Raw genomic sequence first — 25,092 nt, 5'->3', positions numbered from 1 at the left:
AAAATCCAATAGAGCATTTCCATGTTAAACTTGCCAGTCATCTTACACAATACATTAACACACAAGTTGAGGGGGGGGGGACTATGTCTTTGATTGAAGGCTTGTAAGAGTTGAAGATAGTAAAATTGGATGTACTGTCGCTAAGTTGTGAAGGTTATATAGGTGACATCTCGGTGGAATATTTGACAGCATCCCCTAACAACTCTGTATATAATGCATATCTGTTCATTGCACAAGGTAAAAAAAACCTTGAAGGGGTTCACCTGGTAGACAATAAAGTTGTCATTGCATACTTTAGACAGACAGTAATGGTGTACAAAGCTATTGAAAAGATCAACTTAGATATAGGCAAGCTAGTAAAGTGCTTTTAGGGGTACATTACAGGAGATAATTGATGGTAAAGTCTGATAACGTTTGGGATTATATTATGATCAGCTAAGATATAATGACATGGCCGATGTTACTTTACATATTTACAACGCTTAGACAAATATTGTAAAACATTAATATATGTGTTCTATATCTTGAGACCCTCTCTCTGGAAACCCTCAGCTCACCAAAAAAGAGGGGTTGATTATGTTAAGTGTCAAAGATTGATAGTTTATGTTACCAAGACATCCACTGTGTACAAGGTTAGACAAATATTGTACTACACATACATGTGTGTGTGTCTGCCTCTTGACTGTACTTCATAAAATATTGAAAAGCTGAACTTTCCCCCTTGACAAAAAGGTAGATGTTGAGATTGGCAAAGTTTGCTATGGAAAGATTACTACCTGTGTTTACAAGACTGCAGAAATATAGGATATATTGATTACATGAATACATGTATGTTTAGATCTATCCACACCAGACTTCTGTACATTTTGTAAAAAGTGAGCAACTTGACAAAATGTGGAGGGGGGGGGGGGGGTAATTTAGTCTGTAAGATTAATTCATACCACACTTGTCTACATTCATGACATTGTATGACTTGGTTTAGAAGCCTGATGGGACTGAGCAACACAACATATTTTTCAGTCTATGGTTAATTTAGGGGTATATTTCGACATATTGGTAATTCATGTTATGAACGTATCAACTCTTCATGGAACAATATATTGTATATACAATGTACACATCATTGTCCCACAGTGCCCTCTAAGCTAGCCTACAGGCTCATCATTGGTTTACAAACCTAGCAATCATTTCCATTACTGGAGGATTTGTAGATTAGAAAGCCAACAGCAAGTCTCTTGGCGACTTCCAAGCCAATTTGACGTATCAGTAACACATGTAATTTGTTGTTCCCATATACCGTACTATCTGGTGACTCATGAGAAAACATATGTTGATCCACAACAAAATTACATGTCTGTTATTCAAGGCTACTCTGGTCTGCAGCTTGTATCCTGTTAGAAAGAGACACCCCTCCACCAGTCCTTACCCTAGCACAGAAATCTGTGCTACCCCCGACTATATTCATATAAACGTGATGACTTTATTGCGTTCCCACTTTATTTTAGTTTCAGACTGGGGAGGTGGAGTTCGGTTAATGAGCAATTGTCTAAAGGAACTAACCAAATTCAACTGCCTGTCAATTTGTAATGGATTATACCACTGACATGCATTGTTTACCATTTGCTCAGTGGTGTAGCACAGATTTCTGTGCTAGAATAATGACTTTGCCTATACGTGAGTGGAGATGATCGTAGTAATCGCAATGCGTCATGTAGGAACTAGACTACTCTATAGATTGATAAAGTTTATGTACACATACATTTGTGATGCTTCATTCAATTAATTTAGCTTGTATCATGATAACATCATCTCGTTTAGTATGCATGGCTGGTCGCTGTTTCCAACTGTAATCATGATAATAGAATGATGTATCTATGTGACATTAGAGACAAACAGGTACATGTAGTATGGTGTGTAATGTAGACATCAATGGCTGGTACATCTGTGTCTCTCATTCACATCCATATGTGACATACTGCATAACGGGAACTCTGTGTGTGTGTGTGTGTGTGTGTGTGTGTGTGCGTGCATGCATGTATATGTGCGTGCGTGTGTGTGTGTGCATTTGTCTCTCATTTACTGTGTATCCATGTATGTGATGGTAACAAACTATTATGTGTGTGTATGTACGTACATGTATGTATGTATGTATGTGTATATGCACATCTGTGTCAACCGTTCACTGTGTATCCATGCAGAAGTTTGATGTGTAGGTTCTCGCTGTGACAATTTGTAGTTATTTCCCAGTGGAAATGATTTATTTAAAATAGTATGGTACAATTGCCAAGGGAGTCTGTCATCTTCTTAGATGTCAAACCATTCATTGAGTAATGTGCTGTTGCATACATACTGATAATTCTGTAGTTAGGCCAACCAGAAAAAAAATTGTGGTTACAGTTTAAAGTTACATACCTTTTAATGAACAGGTGGGGTGATGTATTTAGAGCTTTTCTAATGTCTGTTTTTGGATTCCTGACATTTCTGTCTTTTTACTTCTTCATATTTCTGATTTTCAAGACATTTTTTGCAGACTACAAAAAAATGTATAGATATATGAATATAAATTTTTTTTTTTAGTCAATTGGGAGAAACTAGGTGAGGTTGGATAGTTGGAATAACACAATTTTTGCTTTGTCTGGCCCCTCCCTACCTCCTCACTCCAAAATATTTTGCCGCCAAAATTAGATAAACAGGATAATGGTAATTTTTGTAACTGTATTAACATATCTTGGTTTCATCGTAGGTTGGAATAATATACGTCATTTTAAATCAGATATCAAAAATATGATTTACAATATTGTCAAAAATGATTTAGACATAAAAGCAAAGTTGCATATATTCCTTGCAAATCTTGTTAAATCAGGGATGAAAATATATCACTGTGAATTATAAATGATGACTGAAAATTGGTTGCAGTAATACCCAGAATGATATGTGTATTTAACAAATATTCCCATGATTTATAGAGACCTTTGTCATACTTTGTTTCACTCACCATTTTTCACATGTCACGGCCGGCCTGGGAACAAGGTACATTTAACAGGACTGGGGAGTACCAAGCACCTGCTTTATTAACAAAATGAATATTATCATTTGAAATCACTTCATAAATAGTGTTAAAACAACAAATAGTCACCAGGTGCTTTTTTAGTTCAGAATTATTTGTGTGACAGAAATTTTACCTTCACAAGCTGGGTGTAGTCAGAATCTGAACATTTTTCAATGTTTCATGATGGCGTATTTTTTGAGGCCATCCAGAAATTGTCATTTTAGTAGAATCGTAGAGGAACAGCACATGAATCTGTTCATGCTGGGATGATTTTATAGTCAAGTCAAGGCGCAAATTGACATATCTGTGAAACTAGATGTCTTTTTACAGTAAAAAAATTTGCGTGTCAATTTCCCGGGTCAAGTTAGACTATGTAACTTTCAACAATAGGACCATAAACTAACATGATGAATTGAGGATGTGGGCCATTTTGTGAAAAAACTAACAGAATTGTGCTGCAACACATGACATCATCCACAATAAATGATGTAATTTGGTGTCCATCATAGACTTGATAAATTCATATACATACACATTATGAAGAGTCATGCTTGCCCAATGCTGACCTTTCTGTGAAAAATTCATGACACTTCCAGAAACCAACTGTAGAGGGCAGTATTTCAAATCATCATACTGCCTGACAGTCCAACCTAAGTCAGTGACTGTACTGCATGTACTGGTTGGCACTGTACATGTACTGGCTGGCACTGTACAGATCTCAGTTGCTGTTGTGGGTTTAGTGTATAAACAGAATTTTTAGGATGGTCTTTATGACCACATAGGATCATGAAATGACATAACAACAATGGTTTATATTACATAAGTTATAATTCTGTGTCTAGACCATTCATACTGACTTGTAAATAGTGTGTGTGTAAAACCTGTAATCAGTCCCTAATTAAGATTTTATAGCAAGTGATAGCTTTTACCAGTGAAAGACAAATTCTACTCTTTCATTTCTAAGATATTGATATGTACAGTGTTGTAAATAGCTGAGTAAGTTGATACATGAATTGACTTGAGTAAGAGCAATTCTTCATAATCTGGGTAAATCTGATGGCAAATTCCACGCATTCTGTCAATGTTGTTACAGCAAGAGGCCTTGCAAGCACAGGGTGAACTACTCAACATGTCTTATGTAACACACTCACCCGTAGTTAAAACAATTTTAAACTATATTTATAAGCTTATCTTTTATTTACAAAGTTTATGCAGCATGAATTTCCAATGTCTTGATTTCATATTTTTGTTTGTATGTTTGTTTGTCTGTGAGTGAGTGAAATTTTTTTTTTGAAAATCTGCCAAGTAATCTATCTTTGATGTCATATTTTGTGTCTTGCTATGTCCATTTCAGTAGCCGCATAGCAACCCTGCTTGTCATATCACATTCCTCCATATTATATGACCTTTGACCTTTGATATCTACTTTCATTCGACTGATGTAGAATCAGCAGAACCCAAGACAAATGGAGAAAGTCATAAAGTAACAAGCAGTGCTGGTAAAGCCGATGGCCCCGTGGATGTAGACACGACGACACCCAAGACAACACCCAAGACTGAGAGTGTGAAAACAGGCAGTGATAACCGCAGTGTAAGAAGTGGTTGTAGTGAAAGTGGTAGCTTCGACACACCTCCGGGTCCTGATAGTGACAAGACAAGAAATGGACACTCCGTGAAAACTAAACGACCAAGTGGATCCATCGCATCAAGCAGTGAATTCAATCGACGTCATACCATTGGGGGAGCTCATTTACAGCAAGCACTTGATTTTGAGCCCCCTCATGGAAAACAGGTAAATTAATTTTTTTTTAAATTTTTTATTCTAAACTTTGAATTCTATACTTTGAAATTAACCACTTTAATTCAGCTTTGCCAAGCTTTTCATCTGCTGAAACCATTAGCCATCATGTGAGATGGAAGTGTTATTTTAAATGTCTGGCACATAGTCATTAGATGAGACAAACTAGGGACCTTAAAATAGTTCTAAACATTGTATAATTATTTTACGGGAACTGAGACTAAATATGAAAACATTTCCTTATTCCTGGTAATTATTATTCATAATATTTTAATATTATCTGAAATATCAATAATTAATGTGCCAGAACGTAGATGATTTAAAATATTTTTTTATGATAATTGTTGTTCTTGCTGAAAGTAATAACAATATTTAATTGCTTTCTCAGAAAAATTGACGGTTTTCTATAAATGCAACGAGGGAAATACAAATACAGACAGCATAAAAGTTAATTGTCAAATTCTTTCTTTTGATAAAAAAATTGTTATTGCAGTATAAGGTTTCAGTGGATATAAATAAGGCTTAGAACCTAAGGCAGCAAAAGTGTAGAAATATTTTCTTTCAATCAAAAGTTTCATTAAAATATTAGATTTTAAGATTTTGGGACATAAGTATAAAAGATATCAAATGTAAAATGTCAATGGGTCGTTGAATTAAAGATTCAAATTTGGGCAACAAAAGTAGTTTTTTTGGGGGTCAGAAAAGTTAATCGTGAATGGTATGGTTGTACTTAATCCTTACTGTATCAATGATATGATATTGATATAAAAAGCAAGATAGTGGAATTAAAACATAAGGGTTTCAAAGTTCAAGATTTCAATTCCAGGTTTTTAAATATTTGTGTTATTATATCAGTGGAGCCGTAAGTATTACACAGGATTAATCGTCTATTCTGGGTCAACATTTCCTACAGCTCTGCCCAATAACTGTTTTCTTGTGTAAACTTCAACCTAATTCTAATAGAGCTTTTAATGAGTACTTTCATTCCCTTCAAAAATAAAGACAAAACATACTCAACGTAATTAGGTTTCAGGAGACAGAGAGCAATCATTGGTTTTATGGTCTAGTCCATCATAGCAAACTGCTAGTCAAATCACGTACAAATTATAGTGCATGTTTTAGTACAGGTTTTATTACGGCCACATTTTATCACAATCTCTACATTTTATCATTGATAACAGGGAGCTATACTTAACATATGGATAGACACACTTGCACTAATTTAATTGCCTCTAGCACAGCAGTAGGCAGGTTAAAGTTCTTGTGTGGAAACAAATTCACAGTTTAGTTTGAAATTTCAGTTATTTGACAATTTTGATGGCAATATGGCTACATTTTTGCACAAAAATACAACAAATACAAAAAAAAATGAAAATTAAAAAACCCACACTAATGTAATTACTTTTGGTAGACAGGTTAAAGTTCGTGTGCCAGTCAGACTTAATGAGCTTAGTTTATAATTTCATTTATTTGACAGTGTTGACGACAATACTGCTAATTTTTGCAAGGACAAAAACAAGCAGTCAAGAATCTATTTTTAGACGTACTAATGTGAGTACTTTCGGTCGGCTAGTACAGTTTTACATTTTGTGTAAAAACCACACTTATACAATTACTTTCAGTGTAGGCATGGTGAAGTTCTCGTGTCAAATCAAATTTACAATTCAGTTTAAAATTTCAATTATTTGACATGTTTGATGGCAATACTGATAAATTTCAAACACAAAATACAAAAAAAAGGACAAAAAAAAAATCTTCATCATCATTAATTGAAGTCGATTTCGTCCCCCTGGCAGGGGGGGGGGGTCACTGACTGTCCTTCTTTCCATGTGGCAATCACATTCCTCCATTTCTGCCTGTTCGCATAGTCATTGATGTTTAATCCAATCTTTTTACATTGTCCTTCCACCATACTCTTCCATGTCAGCTGTGGTCGCCTTCTCCCTCTTTTTCTATCCACCTCCAGATTCCATGCCCTCTTCACTCCTTCTTCTCTCTCATCTTTCCTCAGCACATGTCAAAATTAAAACAATCAAAATCAAAATCAAAATTTTATAAAATAATACTAATGTAATTACTTTTAGTAGACAGGTTAAAGTTCTTGCGTAAAACCAGACTCACAATTTAGTTAAAATTTCATTTATTTAACATGTTTGACGGCATTAATACTAAAAGTACAAAAACAAACATTTGAAATTTATATATAGACATGTACCCGGTACTAATGTAATAAGTTTCTGTAGACAGGTTAAGTTCTTTTCAAGAATTAAATTTTACAATTTAGTTAAGTCCATATTTATTTAACATATTTGAAAGCAATAATCTTCAAATTTAGAGTAAAAATGTAGACATATACTAATGCAATTACTTTTAGTGGACACAGGTTGAAAGTTCTTTTTAAATCTAATTTTTGTGGTTGGATCTATATTACTTGAGGCAAATAATAACGTGATAACTGTGTTTGTGGTGCAGTTAAATCAGAATTTGTCCTGTAGTAATTGTTGAATTTCACACGCACAGAAAATAATACTTTCGGTAAATGAATATTTTCAGAAATAATTTTTTTTTTTCAAATTCAAGTGAACCATTTTGACAGTATTCCATGTGTAATTTGCAAAATATTATACTATTTATATATTAGTCTAGTCCCTATACGGTGTTGCTACAATTTGTGATTTTAGAGACCACATTGCAATCCAGACTATAGATATATATAATTTAATTTTTACATATTTTTAAAATTATAATATATATGTATGTGTCTATAGTGTATATTTTAATGATATATATACTAGACATACTGTATATATGTATATCTTCATTTATATGAGTTATATATATGACAGTTTTAAAAATTATATATATGTACACTGCGTATGTTATATGTGTATATAAATATATGTATTAATGATGTTATATACATATGTATGTGTTTGTGTATGTGTGCGTGTGTGTGTGTGTGGGAGGGTGTGTGTATGTTTGTGTGTGTATGTGTGTGTGTGTGTGTATGTGTGTGTGTGTATGTGTGTGTGTGTGTATGTGTATGTGTGTGTGTGTGTGTGTGTGTGTGTGTGTGTGTGTGTGTGTGTGTGTGTGTGTGTGTGTGTAAAAGGTTATATGAGATGAAATGTAATGAAAAATAACGTTAGAGAAATTCTATTATAATTGATGTTCTCGGTAAGTTCAACAAATCAAGTAAATGTCAACTTGGGTCCCTAGTGTTTATGTTAGCACAGATAAAGAATTTCCCTAAGTACAGAGATAAATGCGGATGACATTTTTAAATAACTGTGGTATGGGACCAGACTTTGTAGCCATAGCAACCACAAATATGACAACCATGTACGTATACATGGATGGCTTTTTCTAGTAACAACAACAAGGGAGTCAGATATCCATACAATAGATCTTTCTTCAGTTTCACCCGTGGAATCTTCTTTCACTATTATGCATTTTATCATTAGCCAGGATTCCAATCTGAAAACCACAGTGACTCTGTAACTGTGAGCTATTTTTACCACATGCACGTTTTTGACCGTATTGTTTATATGTAGTAGATATAAAATTTACATATATTTCCATATTCTGTACCAGAACTTCGTATGGAATCTCAGTAAAGTACGGAATGGATACAGGTTGTAAATTTTACCTACAGCACTCAGTGAAAGCATATTTTGTTCAATCCATTCATCTTTTAGATCATCACATTTTGATTTGGTTCTCAAATTTTGTATTTTTTTGATAGAATTTTTGAAATTTTTATCCGTATAGATTAGATCTTTGATTCATGTGGTAGAGTTTCTGAAGTACGTGTTCTGATGTTTACATACATGTATTTGTTAGTTCTTTGAATTGTTGCTGTTGTGTCAGTTTTGAAAGAAACCAATTGAGGTTCAACATTTGTAGGAAATTCCAGCCTCAAATACTGCAGAATGATATTGTAAACCTCCTGCCATCATATGTAATAGATGCAGTGTAATACCTGGTTCTAAAGCTATCATGAATATAATATTTGCTAACAGAAAAAAATCCCCAGATAATTCATGAGGGGAGGGGCAAGAGCCAAAAATCTCCACATGACTTGTGAGGGAGAGGTGAGAGCCCATACAACTTGACTCTAAGCTGTAACTGCTGTGATAAGCAGACACAGATAGTAAAAGATACTCAATGCTAATGGTGTTCAGTGTGAAGTCCATGTACAATGTTGTAGATAACATGATATGACAGACTTGTACATGAATCCGTATCAGGTTTGACATCATACTGTGATGATTGACAATGTAGACAACTGAATGCAAGGTTTGCCAATGGTTACTTCTTGCAGACAGTTGGGGTTCACAGTAATTTAGGGTACTTAGGTAGTCCAGCTTGCAGACTGTAACTGCAGGATTCAATTGCTTTCTTTATTCTCAGTCCTGCAAATAAGTATACAGCATTGAGCAAAATGTAACCATCGCATAAACACAAGAATATTGCAACCATCTCCCTAACAAATATTGGCATCAACTGACTCTCTGAGAAGTATTACATTGCTCATGACATAAATAAAAATATACAATTCATTTTTGAAGCTACAGTTAGATATTAGCATGGTATGATGCTGATCTTGGATATTGGTAGTCTACAGGCTATCCATGGCTTTGAATTTCTTGGAGTAAAGAGAGAACTTGTGATTTGATACTGTGAATAGTACAAGACGAGTAACTTCTAGACTAGGATGTTGGAAGTACATTAAAAAATTTGCCCAATATTTATGCCACCTTGAGATAGCACATCACAGTACGATGCCCTCCACCATCTTGGATAGTGAATGTAGATTTTTAAGATATGCTAATTTTTGGCTTTTTTAGCAATCTCACCAGCACAGACTGAGAAAGAGTTGCCATCAAAAAATGAAATATTAGTCAGATACTGAGATTGTCCATTTGTACTGCCAGTATTTGAGTGCTTGACATGTCATTTCTTGTGTTTTGTCTGCATTGTCTACAATTTTGTAGGTGTACATGCTGTGTAAATATTCCACAGGACAGAGAAAATGAAGGGACAGCTGAGTGAGACTGTTTAGTTGTGTAATTATACTGTCTGCATAGTGTTCCAGAATATAAGCTATGCCTACAGCGATGTGTGTAATACAATACTTCCACCGCTAATCTAAAGAGTAAAGGGTGTTTGTAAAACAAGGACAGACCAGTAAGAAGGTTGTATTGTAGAATACTTTATTTAGCAGTGATATAATGTCACTTTAAAGCAAATTAAACGTAAGTCAGCTTGGATGAAGATAGATTAGGTAAAAGGATACACCATACTAGGATAATATTTCTGTAGGGGGGGGGGGGGTGTGTTTTTCACATTAATGAAAATAAAGTTTACTATGGAATTGTCGGAATATAAGAGCAATAAATTTGAAATGTGTTTGTAATAAATAACTTGTATCGAATTAAACTTTCGTCCTGAAGGCAAACTTGAAAATTCTTACCTGAAATTTTCGACTGCATACTTCAGTCTTTCTCAACAGATTGACCACAATTCAAAACATGTGACCTTATGGACATGTGAGCCTGATAAAAGGGTCATAGGTGCCTGGAAGTTTGTATCACTCTCTGTCTATGTTCAATGAGGATGCTTAGCTGTAAACGGATTCCTTCACTGCCTGTTCACTATTATTTTGAATCTTATAATATTGTTCATCATAACAACGTTACGCTGAGATCTGTTTATAATTAGAAATGTATGGGTCATTATGATATTGTGCGTCATTAGGTTTGGAATTCACTTACATTGCAAATAAGAAATGCAAAGACTGTTGACATTTTTAAATGTAGTTTAAAGACGCATCTTTTTAGACAACATTTCAAGTAATTTAGTTTAACTGGTTGGTTTTGTTGGAAGTGATTGATTTTAACTTGTCGGTTTTTATACAATGTAAATTATCCTACTAATGGGTCGGTTTTATACTTGGTGCTGATTTTATTCCTGTCTGTACAATGCACTGAGACACACATGTAGCGTGGGTTTTTTTTTTTTTTTTTTACAAGAAATAAATAATAACAGATAAATTCTTTTCATATTAAACTGCTTTGTGGTTTGAGACCTGATAACAGACAGGCTGAAATCTGGCAAACCTTGTACGAGATTTCTTTAGTTTACCTTGTACCATACTACTTTTAGTGGGGTACACTGGTGATAAAAACAACCTGATGAACTTAGATGCATTTTATCAACTTAGACAAAAAATACTGCATTTAGCACTCACTATCATGTTCAATGTCATGGCTACTCAAGATGACAATACTAATGATTTTGAAACTAAAAGTACCGCTAAAGTTGAAGTAAAGTAAGCAATTCAATTAATTCTGTACTAGGTAAAACTTTTTAAGTCCCAAAACTGAGAGTAATGTGGTGGGGACAGTGGCTATCACTTTTAGAATGGTCATGTGATTTCAAAACCCCTCAGCAGTGCTTTGTTAAGATTTTGAAACCCCATTATTTAAACATAGGCCATACACGTAGGGTACCAGTGGAAATGACATTGAATATGGTAAAACTTTTATTGATTTCAATACCTTGTTAATTTGGTGTGGAACCCTGGTACAGAGGGATAAATCTTGTAAAACTTAAATGTTTGCGTACCTTGTACCATAATCTTGATTGGTAACCCCGGTAACAGAAGGAGAAATCTGGTAAAATTTGCATAGATTTCTATATCTTGTACCATAATTTTGATGGGGATCTGATAACAGTGGTGGGAATCTGATAAAACTTGCATGGCTCTCCAAACATTCCATCATAATGTTGGTTAGTGATCCTGGTAAACTTGCGTGCTTGCATACTTAGTAATATAATTTTGGTCTGGGAACTCTGATTTAAGAAACCTGGGGAACTCAGATAGATTTCACCTCTTTATAAAACACAATGAAATGCAAATAGGCATTGTTGTGTATGCATACATCTTAGTGAAAAGAAAAAGTCAGAAACTATAGGATTATGTCGGCTTTACCATTGACGGAGAGATTCTACAAGATTTACCCATTGTTTTCAGCCTTTCACTTTAAGTAGTTACTATAAGAAAAAGCGTCGTCAGCCAGGCACAAAATAAATCCTCTTTCCTGACTCCCGGCTAAGTGTTTTTAGTTCTTGATACTTGTAGGTCAAAGTGCGTTGTGTAGTCATATCATATCATATCTCACGTCACAAGCTGAGCTAGGATCTATTTAAGTGGATGTGGGTTAAAAAGGGAAAGTATGGAATGCATTCGTTCATGATTTGATATGTGTTTTATATGTGTTTTTACATGTAATGTTGGGTTTTGAGGTGTGCATGGTTTAGTGTCACATTTGTTGTATAGTTTTTTTTATAGTTTTATATGTTTCTGTATCTTTCGATATCACATGTGTAGTTTCGGTATCAATACATGGTTTGATAATGAAGTAGTGTGATACGTTGTTTACATTATCTGTTTGATGTATAGTTACATGCTTTGATATCAAGTCAGACATAATTAGTGTGTACATATATAGCTATTTTTATAACTCCTATTACAAGTACAGCTCAAAGGGCGGACTATTGCAGTGGGACCCATCTGTCCGTCTGTGTGTCTGTCTGATGGGTGTGTGTGTGAAGTAGGGGTGTGAGGTATGGTTTGAGGTCTGTGTCTTCTATAATGACTTGTTTGTCTTCTTGAGGTATGTACATATGTTCTATTATTTGTAATTGTTGGTAATTTAAAAAAATTTACATAGGGTTTGAAATTACTTACAAATTGAATATTGACGTATGTTCTTTATAACTCTCTCTACAGGAACATCGTTATTTTAGTATAGATGATACTGAGATGGTAATGGAACCTAAGTTGACTGGTAATGAGTTTCAACGTGGCAGTAAATACCGTACTAGTTTGCCAGTCGTAAGACCTATGGTTAATATGTCTAAAGCAAAACCACTAGGTAAGATAATGGATTAATTAGTAGTCTGTTTGTTATTGCGAAGGTTGATGGATGATGTGGTAGTTATAACCTGTAGATGCATTTTGTACTGAGATGAATAACTAACCAAAATAATATGTATGTATGTGCGTGTGTGTGTGTGTGTGTGTGTGTGTGTATGTGTGTGTATGTGTGTGTGTGTATGTATGTATGTACATATGTACGTACATACGTACGTACGTACATACGTACGTACGTACGTATTTATGTATGTATGTATGTGTGTATGTGCATGCATGCATGTATGTATGTATATAATGTATGTATGTGTGTTGTGTGTGTGTAGTGCATGTGTGTATGTGTGTGTGCTTGAGTGCATGCATACATGCATGCGTGCATGCATGCATATACGTGCGTGTTTGTGTACTGGCCATAGTTTTAATTTGTGAAATTGTTTACCCAGTGTAAATTATGTGTTGCTCTGTTATTTTTCAGGTTTAATATATTTACAATATTTGAATGAAACCAAGAGAGCCTGGATGCCCAATGAAGTGACTGGAATTGATACAATACGGGCTCTCTTTGTCAGGGCTTTTCCCAGACATCTCACCATGCAAATGGTGACACAAACTCATCGTAAAATCTACATTAGAGATCCAATGTCTGAAATATTCTATGAATTAGAAAATGTTGGGTAAGTATTATGGGATATTTGCTGTCTAACCTTTGAACTACTGGACCGTTTTTAGTGGCAATAGTTTGGTCATTGTTTATTTTTTGAAAGATAGACATTTAGATTTTGAATATTTCACCTAGGTATCAAAATTATAAATATCTTTCAAAGGAGATCTGTGAATCTGTGAAAGTTCATGGTTATGTTTTTTTGCGCAAGAAATTACAAAATTTTATGCAACAAATAATAGTTTACATATTCTTGTAGAGATATTTCAAAAAGTGTTCTTATTAACAAAACTCCCGAGAAATTCACTATTCATTCATTCGATGAGAAAAGACACAGGTTACTAAAAAACATATGCATATTTTTTTTTTTTTAAATTTATTTTAGTGATATCAGAGATAGAAGTATTGTCAGACTAATGGAAGGGGCACCGTCATCCATTGATAAATCATCTGCTGCAAGTTCAAGAAGACCAGCTACAAGTTACTACTCTGAACCGGAGTACGAGGGAACAACCAACTTTCAACAACACAGACATAAAACGATAACAACCACTACTATCAATCACCGTCAGGCTGCACAAGACGACAACGAACCACCTCCACGCCCACCCCCTCCCCAGCCTGCACAGGATCCTTCCTCTAGTCCGCACCGACCTCCTGTACAAGACCTTGCCTCCAGTCCCCGCCCACCTGTTCCCCAACATCAAGTGTCAAGTCCAGTCTATATGTATAAATCAATGGATCACGTGGATAGTACTAGTAGATCTAATTATAGCCCTGCACTGCCAACTGATTCTATCAATACTTCAACCCTGCCGGCCAGGACAATGCATCCACAAACCAGACCAGTCTCTACAAGTATGTACATCTATTTGTTTATGCGTGTCTTTGTATACCCATCTGTCTGTCTGTCTGTCTGTCTGTATGTATGTATGTCTGTCTGTCTGTCTGTCTCTGTCAGACTGTCTCCACATCTTTCTGTCCTTTGTTGTCTCAATATCATTCTTTCAAGTTGCAAGTGAAACTCAATAGATAACCACGAATAAGGAAATATTTAAGCAATAAACCACCCCCTGGGGATGGTATACCAAGAGGTTTTGACCAGTGAACGAAATATATGCACGAGCGATAGCGAGTGCATATATTGAGTTCACTGGTCAAAACCGAGTGGTATACCTTCCCCAGGGGGTGGTTTATCGCTATTATATTATACCAGTATATTGAAAATATCGGAAACAAGATAAGAACTAACGTTTTCTCGTTTCATATGCGCCCCTGTGGCTAATTTGCATAACAATAACGCTGCTTTTCAAGACAGCTGATCTTGGCCTCAACGTGAACGTCGTGCAGCGACTGGATTTATTTTACCTGCGAATCGTTTCTAGGGATAATCTGTACATTGATCGGCTCATTAAAAGTGCACAGTGATGAATAAACAACCTGTTTGACTCAAGGTATAAACTTGAAGTGGTTTATTGAATACAGCGTGCTTCGATCGTTCCCGGCCGAATTCGCGACTCGGTGAAGTGATAGACAGGTTGATATTTACAATGTATTTATATTACTGGAAGTTACCTCAGTAGATTTTCGGGTTTGAGGATTTCCCTCTCTGATTGATGACTGATACTCTAGGACAGGATCCCAGACAAATTTATATTTAGATTAATGGTAAGTCGGCCAGTATAACCTCTTTCACTTGCTTCATTTTTATGACAGGACAGGACAGCTCACCAATGTTTCCACTCCAGCCGCGCCGAGGCTGGGATCTCGTGCATGCCAAGCGCCTTGGCCTTAGTACATGTAGTAGGCGATGATTTGAACAAATACGCGATGACTTGGTGGCTTTCGAAATTTCCTTCAATTATTTCTCATAAAATATTGTCTCATTGAGAGAAAATCCTCCTCTGACAATTCGAAGAGTTCACTATCAGTATCACGGCGGACTACAACTCAACGCTCGTAGACGAACAAAATTTGGACGCGTGCCAGCAGTGCATTATCACTCGTTTTAGACGCGCTAGTTCGATGTCTAGACCAATCAGATCACTCGATTTCCACCATCAATATACTGGTATAATATAATAAACGATAGTCTCTTGCAGTGATACCATGGTGACATGTATTCTTAAGGTGATATTCTTACATGTAATGTAAATAAATTATTGACAATATGTTGAATTTTATGAATTAGTAAAGTAAGCAAAGGTATGATAGTGAATGAATGGACACAGTTTTTCTTCCCAATAGTACTGAAAAATGAAGCATCATCATTACCAATATCTTAGGGGGTCATTTGAAACAAACCATGCAGAAACAGGAAACGTTATAAATCATACCACAGTATAGGTACAAGACAGCGATATTGAGTGATTTTTTTTATAGACGTTTCAACTTGTTTATACCATGTTTCTTGTTATTCTACAGTGTCAAGATCCTCCACTCTACCACCTGGTGGCAGGTCCTTTGAAGAACCTTTGCAAAGGAAACAGGTGTATTCACCAGTGAGACAGGTTGCCGTGAGTCCTGGTAATCGACCCCTTTCAGCTCCAATGAGATCACCTTCAGCATTCTCCACCCCACAGAAAATGGAATACACCACGGCACATGGCATTACACCAACAAACCCCGAGTACCTGCTACGACAACAACAAAGATCAATGCCGCAACTAAATAATGGTAGTATAAGTGATAGTGAGACGATGCGTGTTTATCAACAGTCGTTGTCAGGGAGATCTACACCGGCGATGAGTGACAGCGATGCCAGGTAATATATGCTCTTTGACCAGACTTGTGTGTACTTTCTTAATTTCATAGAACATGGTGAATAATTAGGAAGAACTGTTAGTGTATATTGTATGTAAGTGTGTGTATGTATGTGTGTGCGTGTGTGTGTGTGTGTGTGCGTGCGTGTGTGTGTGTGTGTGTGTGTGTCTGTCTGTCTGTCTGTCTGTCTGTCTGTCTGTATCTGTGTGTGTCTGTCTGTCTCTGTCTGTCTGTCTGTCTCTGTCTGAATCTTTGTGTGTCTGCATCTGTCTGTATGTGTCACTATGTGTGTGCACATGTGTGTTTATAAATTGGGGTCATGCTATTTTGATAAACGGTGGTTTCACTTTCACTGGTATTAAATTGTGTTGAATTATATGTATATATATATTGATGTGAATACAAGATTGTTGATGTATAATAAGAATAAAATTGTACAAATTAAAATAAAATTTGAACTCTTCTATATCTTCTTTTCCTTCAATGATCTATTACAAATATACTGACAAACAAGTTTTATAAGTTAGAACCATATAAGTCAATAGATAGTATATATCTTGATTCATCGTTTACTGTAACTATGGAAACTGTAGATTATTTTTGATGTGTTTATTGTTGTTTTAGTTTCCGTATGTCTATGATGGAGACGCAGATAGCAAACTTAGCTGGTTTGGTACATACAGCACTTGTCAAGCGAGATAAACAAAAACGTCCAGCTGCAGAAATACACGTAAGTTTAATATATAATAATGTTAATTTATGGAAAAACTAATGGTAATGTTTACTTTATTTGATAAAAATCATATTCACTAAGTTCTGTATAATTGTTTATTTTATGTTTTTAGTATAACAATGAATTATGTATGTTAGTACAAACTAAAGGGGCACAAGCTGAGTTTATATGATTTTTGGGGTGTAATTTTTTTCTTCATATTAAAAGGTACTCATAGTGTTTTACCTATTGATGTATACTTAATGATCACTTGCAATTGACTGAACTCAAACCTGGTATTAGGATATAACTTATAAATGATCTGATGATATAATTTATTTTACGTATCAAAATATGTACAGGAACTCTCTACTATGCAATCAGTAGTTCTAACAATACCAGAACACAAATTGTAATTCATAGAAGGCATGTACTGACATTAAAATTATACTGGAATAGTTTAATTGATGTTTTTTTTGTAAATATTTTCACGTAAGCAAAAATCATATAATGTCAGCTTGTGCGACTTTAAAGTCAGTCACAGTGTTTAACTTGATTGACAATATGACAGTGAAGAACTGAAATTTTGCATGAATTCAAAATTCGAAATATAAGTGTAATGAATGCAGACTAAACTAGGTGTAATCCCAGGGTCTTTATCAAATTACACTTCTGTATTTCTGAATCTCTAAGAAAACCTGGTGTCAAAAGTTAAAACTCAAATCGTAAGGCATCATTTTCAATGTATTAACCTGGTAGAAGCAAAATTAAGAATAGGGAAGTTGGTGTTAATTGATAGCAGGGATAATTATGTTGTCATGTTGAAACTAAAATTTGACTTTGTTGTGCTGCTAGTCGAAAGGTTCAAGTCTTACACTCAAATTTGACATGTAATAATGTTAGTAAATTGCGAGTGAAAACTGTGTTCATAAAGTTAACTTCATTTTGCACCAAGAAATACTAGTAGCTCACCAAAGCTTTTGCCAGGTAGCCACCAATGACTTCATCAGTGTTTTCAACGAATGTGTGACTTCATGCAATTATCTCGAGAATTTTGAATTTTGAATTTGGGATAACTGTCTGAAGTCACGCATGCATTGTGACTTCAGAAAACACTGACAAAGCTGTGATGGCTACCTGGAAAAAGATTTGGTGAGCTAATAGGATATCTTAGTGCAAAATGGTGTTAATTATATAAACATAGACTGAACGTTTGCACAGATGAGTCTTCATCATGCTAGTCAAATCATGTTCTTAAATTGACTTTGTTTTAATTCCAGTCGAGTGGTTCAAGTCAAGAGGATTTGGTGAATCTGAGTGAGGAGATAATGAGAACTACTAAACGTAGCAGCGTAGCTCTTTCTGAAAGTTCACGGTCAACTCGAAGTGGTAAGATAAACCACGTATGATCATTATATGAAATGATCCGTATCTATGGTGATCTGGAGTGTCGTGATTCTGTACTGATCTCTCTAATCTGTGTGTAATCACCCTATAAAGGGAAAGGATACTTTGTGAATTTACGATGTTTTGATAAAAACTTTGGCATAAAATGTGTCGGTTTCATTCATTTCACTTATCATTACAGAGCTGATATCGATCTGAACTTAGGCAGAAGTGACATGCAGGCCTTGATTGGAAAACTTCCATTAAATACGCTATTGACTTTCTATTGTTGGTGTAATTATATAAAGATAATAACAGTTGACAATATGTTCACTGGAAGTTCCGTATCAAGGCTCATATTTCACTTCCACCTAAGTTTAGATCGATGCCAGCTCTACACTGATAAGTCAAAGTGAATGAAACCCATTTTATCTTGTTTAACTTCCAAGTTTTTATTTCACAGAAGTGAATGCACAAGGTATCCATACCCTTTAATGTCAAAATCTGGGAATCAATCATCAAAATCTACAGGAATCACTCTGTTTAACTTTGTGTGTCAAATGACCAGTATGTAACAATAGAAAAATGACAATTTATTTGGGCTGTTCACAAGATGTATCAAACCGTGACAGTTCATTCATCTGTTCATAATGTTGTATTTCCTCAAGTCTCTTAGTTTGCCAAATTTGCAGTTGATAATAATGGAGTTGTTATAAATAGAACGCTTGAAAAAAATATTGAAGTTCAATGTCAAGTCCACAGAAATAACCAAACTATAAACTATGAAGTATTGTCACTGTTAGACTGAAGCAGTTCTATTGTTCATGTTAGAAAGGTACTTACTCAAAATGCTGATAAATTTATGCAGACAGCTGGTTAGTTTTGGCAGACTACTAGCTGCTAAACTGACATAACTTTTCAGCCAACCTGATAATTTGGCAAAGTGACAAATCAACAAAGTGATATAAAATGTATGGTACAAAAATAAGACACGCTATTGTTGCATACTGTCATTGCATGTTGTTCATGAACTCACTCACTCACCATCTTAACACATGGCTTTATTTGCATGATTCTTTGATTGGACAACAGAAGCTGTCTCCGTAGCCAATCAGAAAGGTGAGTCTCCTGTTTTCGTGTTCTAACATTTTCCATAACTTTCAATGTACGTCTTATTAAAACATGTCTTATGACAATTCAATGTAAAGTTGTATTTATGGTTTCTATGATTTTACTCACTTATTTTTCTTTTAAATATTTCACATTTGCATCTTGGCATATTCCACACAAAACCATATAGTTATAATAAAAACATATAGCACAAACTACAAATGACTGTACAACATATTCTGGTTATCAGAAAAACAAAGGATTTTCTAGTTTGGCCACTAGGAGTGCTGTTTACAAGCTCTGACTGGACTGGAAGTGAAGGCCATGATAGTTGAGGATTGTGGCAGTCTGTTTAGGAAAATACAATTTTCATGACCTCAGAATTAGTTTGGTTGGATGAAGTTTGTTGCATCTCCATGTGATTAGCATCTGTGACAAAAGTCTGGACACTTTTTCCCAATCTCGCAAGCCCTCACACAATATTTCTTTCAAACTTAGCTTCAAAGTGGTTAACTGAAGTATTGTGTTTTTTTGTCTCAGATGAGAGTTCTACTACTCCACATGCCATGTCACCTGTCAGAAGTGTAGAAATAATATACACTGCTCAGAACTTGAAGAAGACGTGTAAACAGTTACGAGAAGACTTGAAGAACATCAGAAAATTACATTTACAACAGGTCAGTTGTAACACCATAATCTACAGAGATTATTATGCGGATTATCTACTTAGCTAAACTCACAAGTCAATAATCTAGGGATTTTGGAGATTATCGGCATAGCTTAAGCCTTAACTCTTGAATCAATTATCCAGTCTGTTTATAGATTTATCTACTGAGTTGGAGCTTAACTTATCTAAAGTGTCAATCCATTATCTGTTTGGCTAATTCACAAGTTGATTATCTCGTATCTCGTGCCATGATTTACAACAGTAGAAACCAAGTGTATTACAAAGATAGGCACAAACTATAAAGTTGTTGTGGTGATCTGTTTAAATAAACTATTGAATGGAAACTGGTTTATTAACTGTACTCACAGGAGGCTGGTCTTTCTGATGACTTCCACGATCTAGTGTACATTTTTGTGAACTTACGATGTTTACACTATCTTGATTACAGGGTGATTAGATTCACCCAACAGGTATTTGTTATCACCCACTTGTGTAATGTATCACATTCAGCAACAACAGTTTTAGTTTGTGTCTGTCTGTCTGTCTGTCTGTCTGTCTGTCTGTCTGTCTGTCTGTCTGTCTGTCTGTCTGTCTGTCTGTCTGTCTGTCTGTCTGTCTGTCTGTCTGTCTGTCTGTCTGTCTGTCTGTCTGTCTGTCTGTCTGAACTAAACTGATAGCTCAGTTTCCGCTGTAGTAGTATATGGATCAGGTCTATTACTCAGTTGACAATTTCAAACGTATTGCTTCACAGTGATGCATGCATCTACTAGACTAATTACGCAATATCATGTACAGAGTGAAATTTTGATGACTCTGGTTTTTTTTTCTTAGACTCAGCAATCTAGAGAAATGTTACATCAGGCATTTAGTAATATCCAGTTTGTGTTACAAACAACCCCTTCAGCCAATCAACATCCAGTGAGAGCACATCGAACAAAGGGCCATCAAGAATTTTTACTGTATTTTCAACAGAATCAGAAGATCGAAAATGACCTAAGGTAATATTATTGAGACAGACTTAGTTCTATATTTTAAGGTGTATTTTGATGTTTTGTTGATTTCTGGCTATTTGTTGTATTTCTCTTTTAAAATCTTGTATGGATTCCAAAGCTGTCTCAAAATACGACAAAGTTAGCTTGTTTAGTTTTGGTTCTCTCATGAGAGAAAATACTACCATATCTAGTGAAATGTTTTAACATTTAGACCTGATGTCCATGTTGAGTGATTTAGTAACCAATTGGAGAGTGTACATACGTACAATGAACCAAAATACAAAATGTAGTATTTTCCGGATTTTTCTCGTCAAACCTGCATAATATACACAGCCGTCAAGGTACAATTTAATCTTGTAAGAAGACCTCAGATCAGTGCTCGGAAGGTTACTGAGCAAAAGCCAAAGATGACAATACCTCTGGTCCTCTGGAGTAACCCCCTTGACAGTGCCTTTGGTGCTGTGCAATCTGTAGTCACTTTTAAAAATTAACAGAATTGCCAGAGGGTGTAGCAGTAAGACTTGGCACAGCTTTGCCTACATCAACAATTAATGTTCTGCAAAATGATGGAATCTGTATATCATATATATATATAATGGTTCAAGTTAGCCAAGTTTTCATAACAAATTTTCAATGATTTCTTCTGTATCATTCCAGAGAGCTGGAAGCTGCAGTGGAGGAAATGAGAGAACATGTAATAAACAGACATTGCAATGTCAATGCCCAGGATGTAGAATCACTGGCATTGTCATTGGGTAATGTCAGTAAGATGTTAGCTGAACAAAAAGGTGAGATTCTCAACTAGGTTTCTGATGTCATGGCAACCATGAGATTGGAAGGTCCATTATTTTGTCACGCCCTATATATGTATATCTGCTAACTCTCATAGGGTGACAGTAGACCTGTTTGAGAACAGTGAAGGTGCAATAGTTTTCTAAATGTGGCGTTTCTCGGAAATTATGCAAGATTTATGTCATGTGAAATCATAAAATGACTCTATAGAACTTAAAGTTCTTGAAAATGTCTTTATTTCCTGGAATGGCGCTCCCCCTTTAAAACCATTTATTGAGCAATTTTAGTATAGTTGTATGACCCTTTAATCACTTTTTCACCGAAGTGGTGATATTTTGATGCATACATAAGAATTTTTTCATATTATTGTAGTCTATAGAATAAACCCTAGATATACCCTGGTACTGAATACGTACCTAAGGCCAAACAAAAACAATTGTTTTTGGCCAGCGCATGCATCACTTAAATACCCTCGTGTCAGTCTGGTTTTTTTCTGTGTTTGTCCAGACCATGAAGTCTGCAGGTATGGGGGAAAACACAAAAATAACCCTCCCTACTTCAGTGAAGACAACTGCAGAGCCGATCATCAACAAACAAATGACATCTGCCCCACATACACACTGGCTGTAAAGTACTAAATAAAAAGAACAGTAACTGTCATAAATAGTAGATTGAGTGACAGGTTTGTTAATTAAAAAAAAACTTTAAAGAAGAAAAACAACTTGCGTCACTTTAGACAAAATGCCCTCACCAGAAACAATTCTTTTTTGTTTTTTGGCCTAACAGTACACTAAGTTTTGACACTCTATTTGTGTTTTTTTTTACCAACAGTTAATTTCCCAATACTTGGAGACAACATGAAGAAAGTGATGACAGGTGAAATGGAGGTCGTGGTGCAGGAGGAAAGGTGAAAGTTCAAAGTTCAAACACATGTCATTAATTCTATTCTAGTATGCTGCTTCATAGTCCTACCATAAAAATTGATACTCTTCATGATAGCACTGCTGTTGAGACAGGAGTGAAATTCTTTCTGGATTGAAAAGAGATTGTAAATTTAGTATTGTTGACATTTTCATAATTTCTACTGTAGAGAAACTGTACATTTTGTCGACATGGGTCGCTGACATGAACCAATATGAAAATTTGATTTTGTTCATTTTTTTCTCCTCAGCAAAATATCAATGGATGTTTGAACCAAACATGAAAAAGATATTACTGCAACAGTATTTTCCTTTGCATCATTGTCAGTATTAATGTAATGCACTAGACTGAAGGATTTGTCATTGTGGGCACTTCATTCACAATGTTGCTTGCAAGGATGTTTTCAATCTAGATTTTACACATGTAACATGTTCTGTTAATATAATCATGATACAATATGATATTATAGTTAAGTCTTACGTTATGTTCGCATGGTTTGTTTGTTTTATCAACAGATTCCTGAAAGAAGAACCGTTGAGATTGGACTCTGCTTTGAAGAGGTGTAAAAAATTGACAGGGACACTGTTTACTTTGAAAAGGTATTATATTGGAAGATTTGGCTCAGTTTCGTTTTGGACATCATTTTTGATAGTTTGTGGCATTATAGTTTGGTATCGATGAAGCTTATTTTCATATCGTTACTTTCCAGGTTGAGTTCTGCACAAGAACAGAACACATCGTCGGTAGCAACGACTTCTACACCAACCCGTGTTGATACAGTGAGTTATACACCACTCCGCACTGACAGCACAATACATTCACCAAGCCGGACTGATGCTGTGATCCATTCATCAATTCGTACCGATACCATAAGTCAAACACCAACCCGTGTTGAGACCGTGAGGTATACACCAATCCAAGCTAATAATGCAATTCAATCACAAAGTCGTACTGCAAGTACAATTCAGTCGCCAAGTCGCATTGAAACTACGATTCAGTCACCAAGTCGCACTCAGTCTGATACCATAAGTTATGCCACCCGTGTTGAAACAGGTAGTCGCACACCAACTCGTACTGAATCTGCGATTCATCCACCAACCCGTATTGATACTGCGATCCACACACCAACTCGTACTGAATCTGCGATTCATCCACCAACCCGTATTGATACTGCGATCCACACACCAACTCGTACTGAATCTGCGATTCATCCACCAACCCATGTTGATACTGCAATCCACACCCCAACTCGTACTGAATCTGCGTTTCATACACCAACTCGCGTTGATACTGCGATTCACACACCAACTCGTACTGAACCTGCAATTCATTCACCAAGCCGTACTGATAACATGAGTTATGCAACAACCCACGTTAAAACTGTGAGCCATACATCAAGCCTTCATGAGACCCCTAGTCATACTGTAACACCAGATACTCATGATACCAAGGTACCAAGTACACCAGATTACACTGATGCGGCAATTCATACACCAAAGAGAGTGAGTTTGATGGAAGAATACAAAAGTATGTCACCTCGTCATACACCTATTCAAACCAATCGTACTATTGAAACCAGCACAGTTCATCATGTACAGGTAAATACAACATTTTACAATAGTATCCAGTAAATAAAAGACATTTTTATAATTATGACAAATTTATAACATTGAAATTTATAACATTGATGTGTATCTAGGGATGCAAGTATGCCAAAATAAGAACAAGAAAGCCATAGCAACCATGATCAAAGCCATAGCAACAGCATAACTAAAGAGTTTTTGACCAAAATGGGTATGATTGCTGGTAAAGAAGAAGCTTAATCGAATGTCAACAGATGGAAAGTTGGTTGATTGTAGTGAAATGTGCTCAGAATATTGCTTTTGGTATCTATTGTTAGGATTATTCTGGGTAAAGGACGAAAATCAGATGCATTTTTTGGGTCATAAGTCGCGAACACAAAAACTGCTTAGAGAAAATCTTTGGTTTGGATATTCTTTGTAGTATGTAAATAAATTAGTCTTTCCAATAAGATTGGTCAATTCTAATATGTAAATGAGCAAATATGGAATCTTGGTCATAAAACAAAGAGAAAAAACAGCGGGGCTGGTTGCTAAGTTACTTTATGGCGATGTTAGTTTTGATGTATATTTAAGGAGTGTATCAGATAAAGTGATCCGATTGGCTAAATCCAATTAGATTCTAAGAAATGTGACTATAATGCCACAAACTATCAAAAAAACCTCAATTCAGGAAGGGGGGGGGATAGTTTGTCTGCTTATAAAATCACTATCTCTCT

General features: G+C 35.5%; 1 protein-coding gene across 1 annotated transcript in view; it reads left to right on the top strand.

Moving 5' to 3' along the window:
- LOC144441200 (uncharacterized) overlaps positions 1-25,092 on the top strand; it is a 53,834-nt gene that overhangs the window by 18,835 nt on the left and 9,907 nt on the right. Inside the window, exons 3-15 of the mRNA XM_078130751.1 lie at positions 4,495-4,841; positions 12,646-12,790; positions 13,265-13,463; positions 13,836-14,308; positions 15,875-16,214; positions 16,838-16,943; positions 18,206-18,328; positions 19,928-20,098; positions 20,920-21,086; positions 21,738-21,868; positions 22,704-22,779; positions 23,309-23,392; positions 23,503-24,391. Of these exons, the coding sequence (XP_077986877.1) occupies positions 4,495-4,841; positions 12,646-12,790; positions 13,265-13,463; positions 13,836-14,308; positions 15,875-16,214; positions 16,838-16,943; positions 18,206-18,328; positions 19,928-20,098; positions 20,920-21,086; positions 21,738-21,868; positions 22,704-22,779; positions 23,309-23,392; positions 23,503-24,391 (3,251 nt within the window). The remainder of the gene's footprint in view (positions 1-4,494; positions 4,842-12,645; positions 12,791-13,264; positions 13,464-13,835; positions 14,309-15,874; positions 16,215-16,837; positions 16,944-18,205; positions 18,329-19,927; positions 20,099-20,919; positions 21,087-21,737; positions 21,869-22,703; positions 22,780-23,308; positions 23,393-23,502; positions 24,392-25,092) is intronic.

Source organism: Glandiceps talaboti, chromosome 10 (assembly GCF_964340395.1).
Source record: "Glandiceps talaboti chromosome 10, keGlaTala1.1, whole genome shotgun sequence".
Classification (NCBI taxonomy): domain Eukaryota; kingdom Metazoa; phylum Hemichordata; class Enteropneusta; family Spengelidae; genus Glandiceps; species Glandiceps talaboti.
This window is presented reverse-complemented; position numbering and strand designations above follow the sequence as displayed.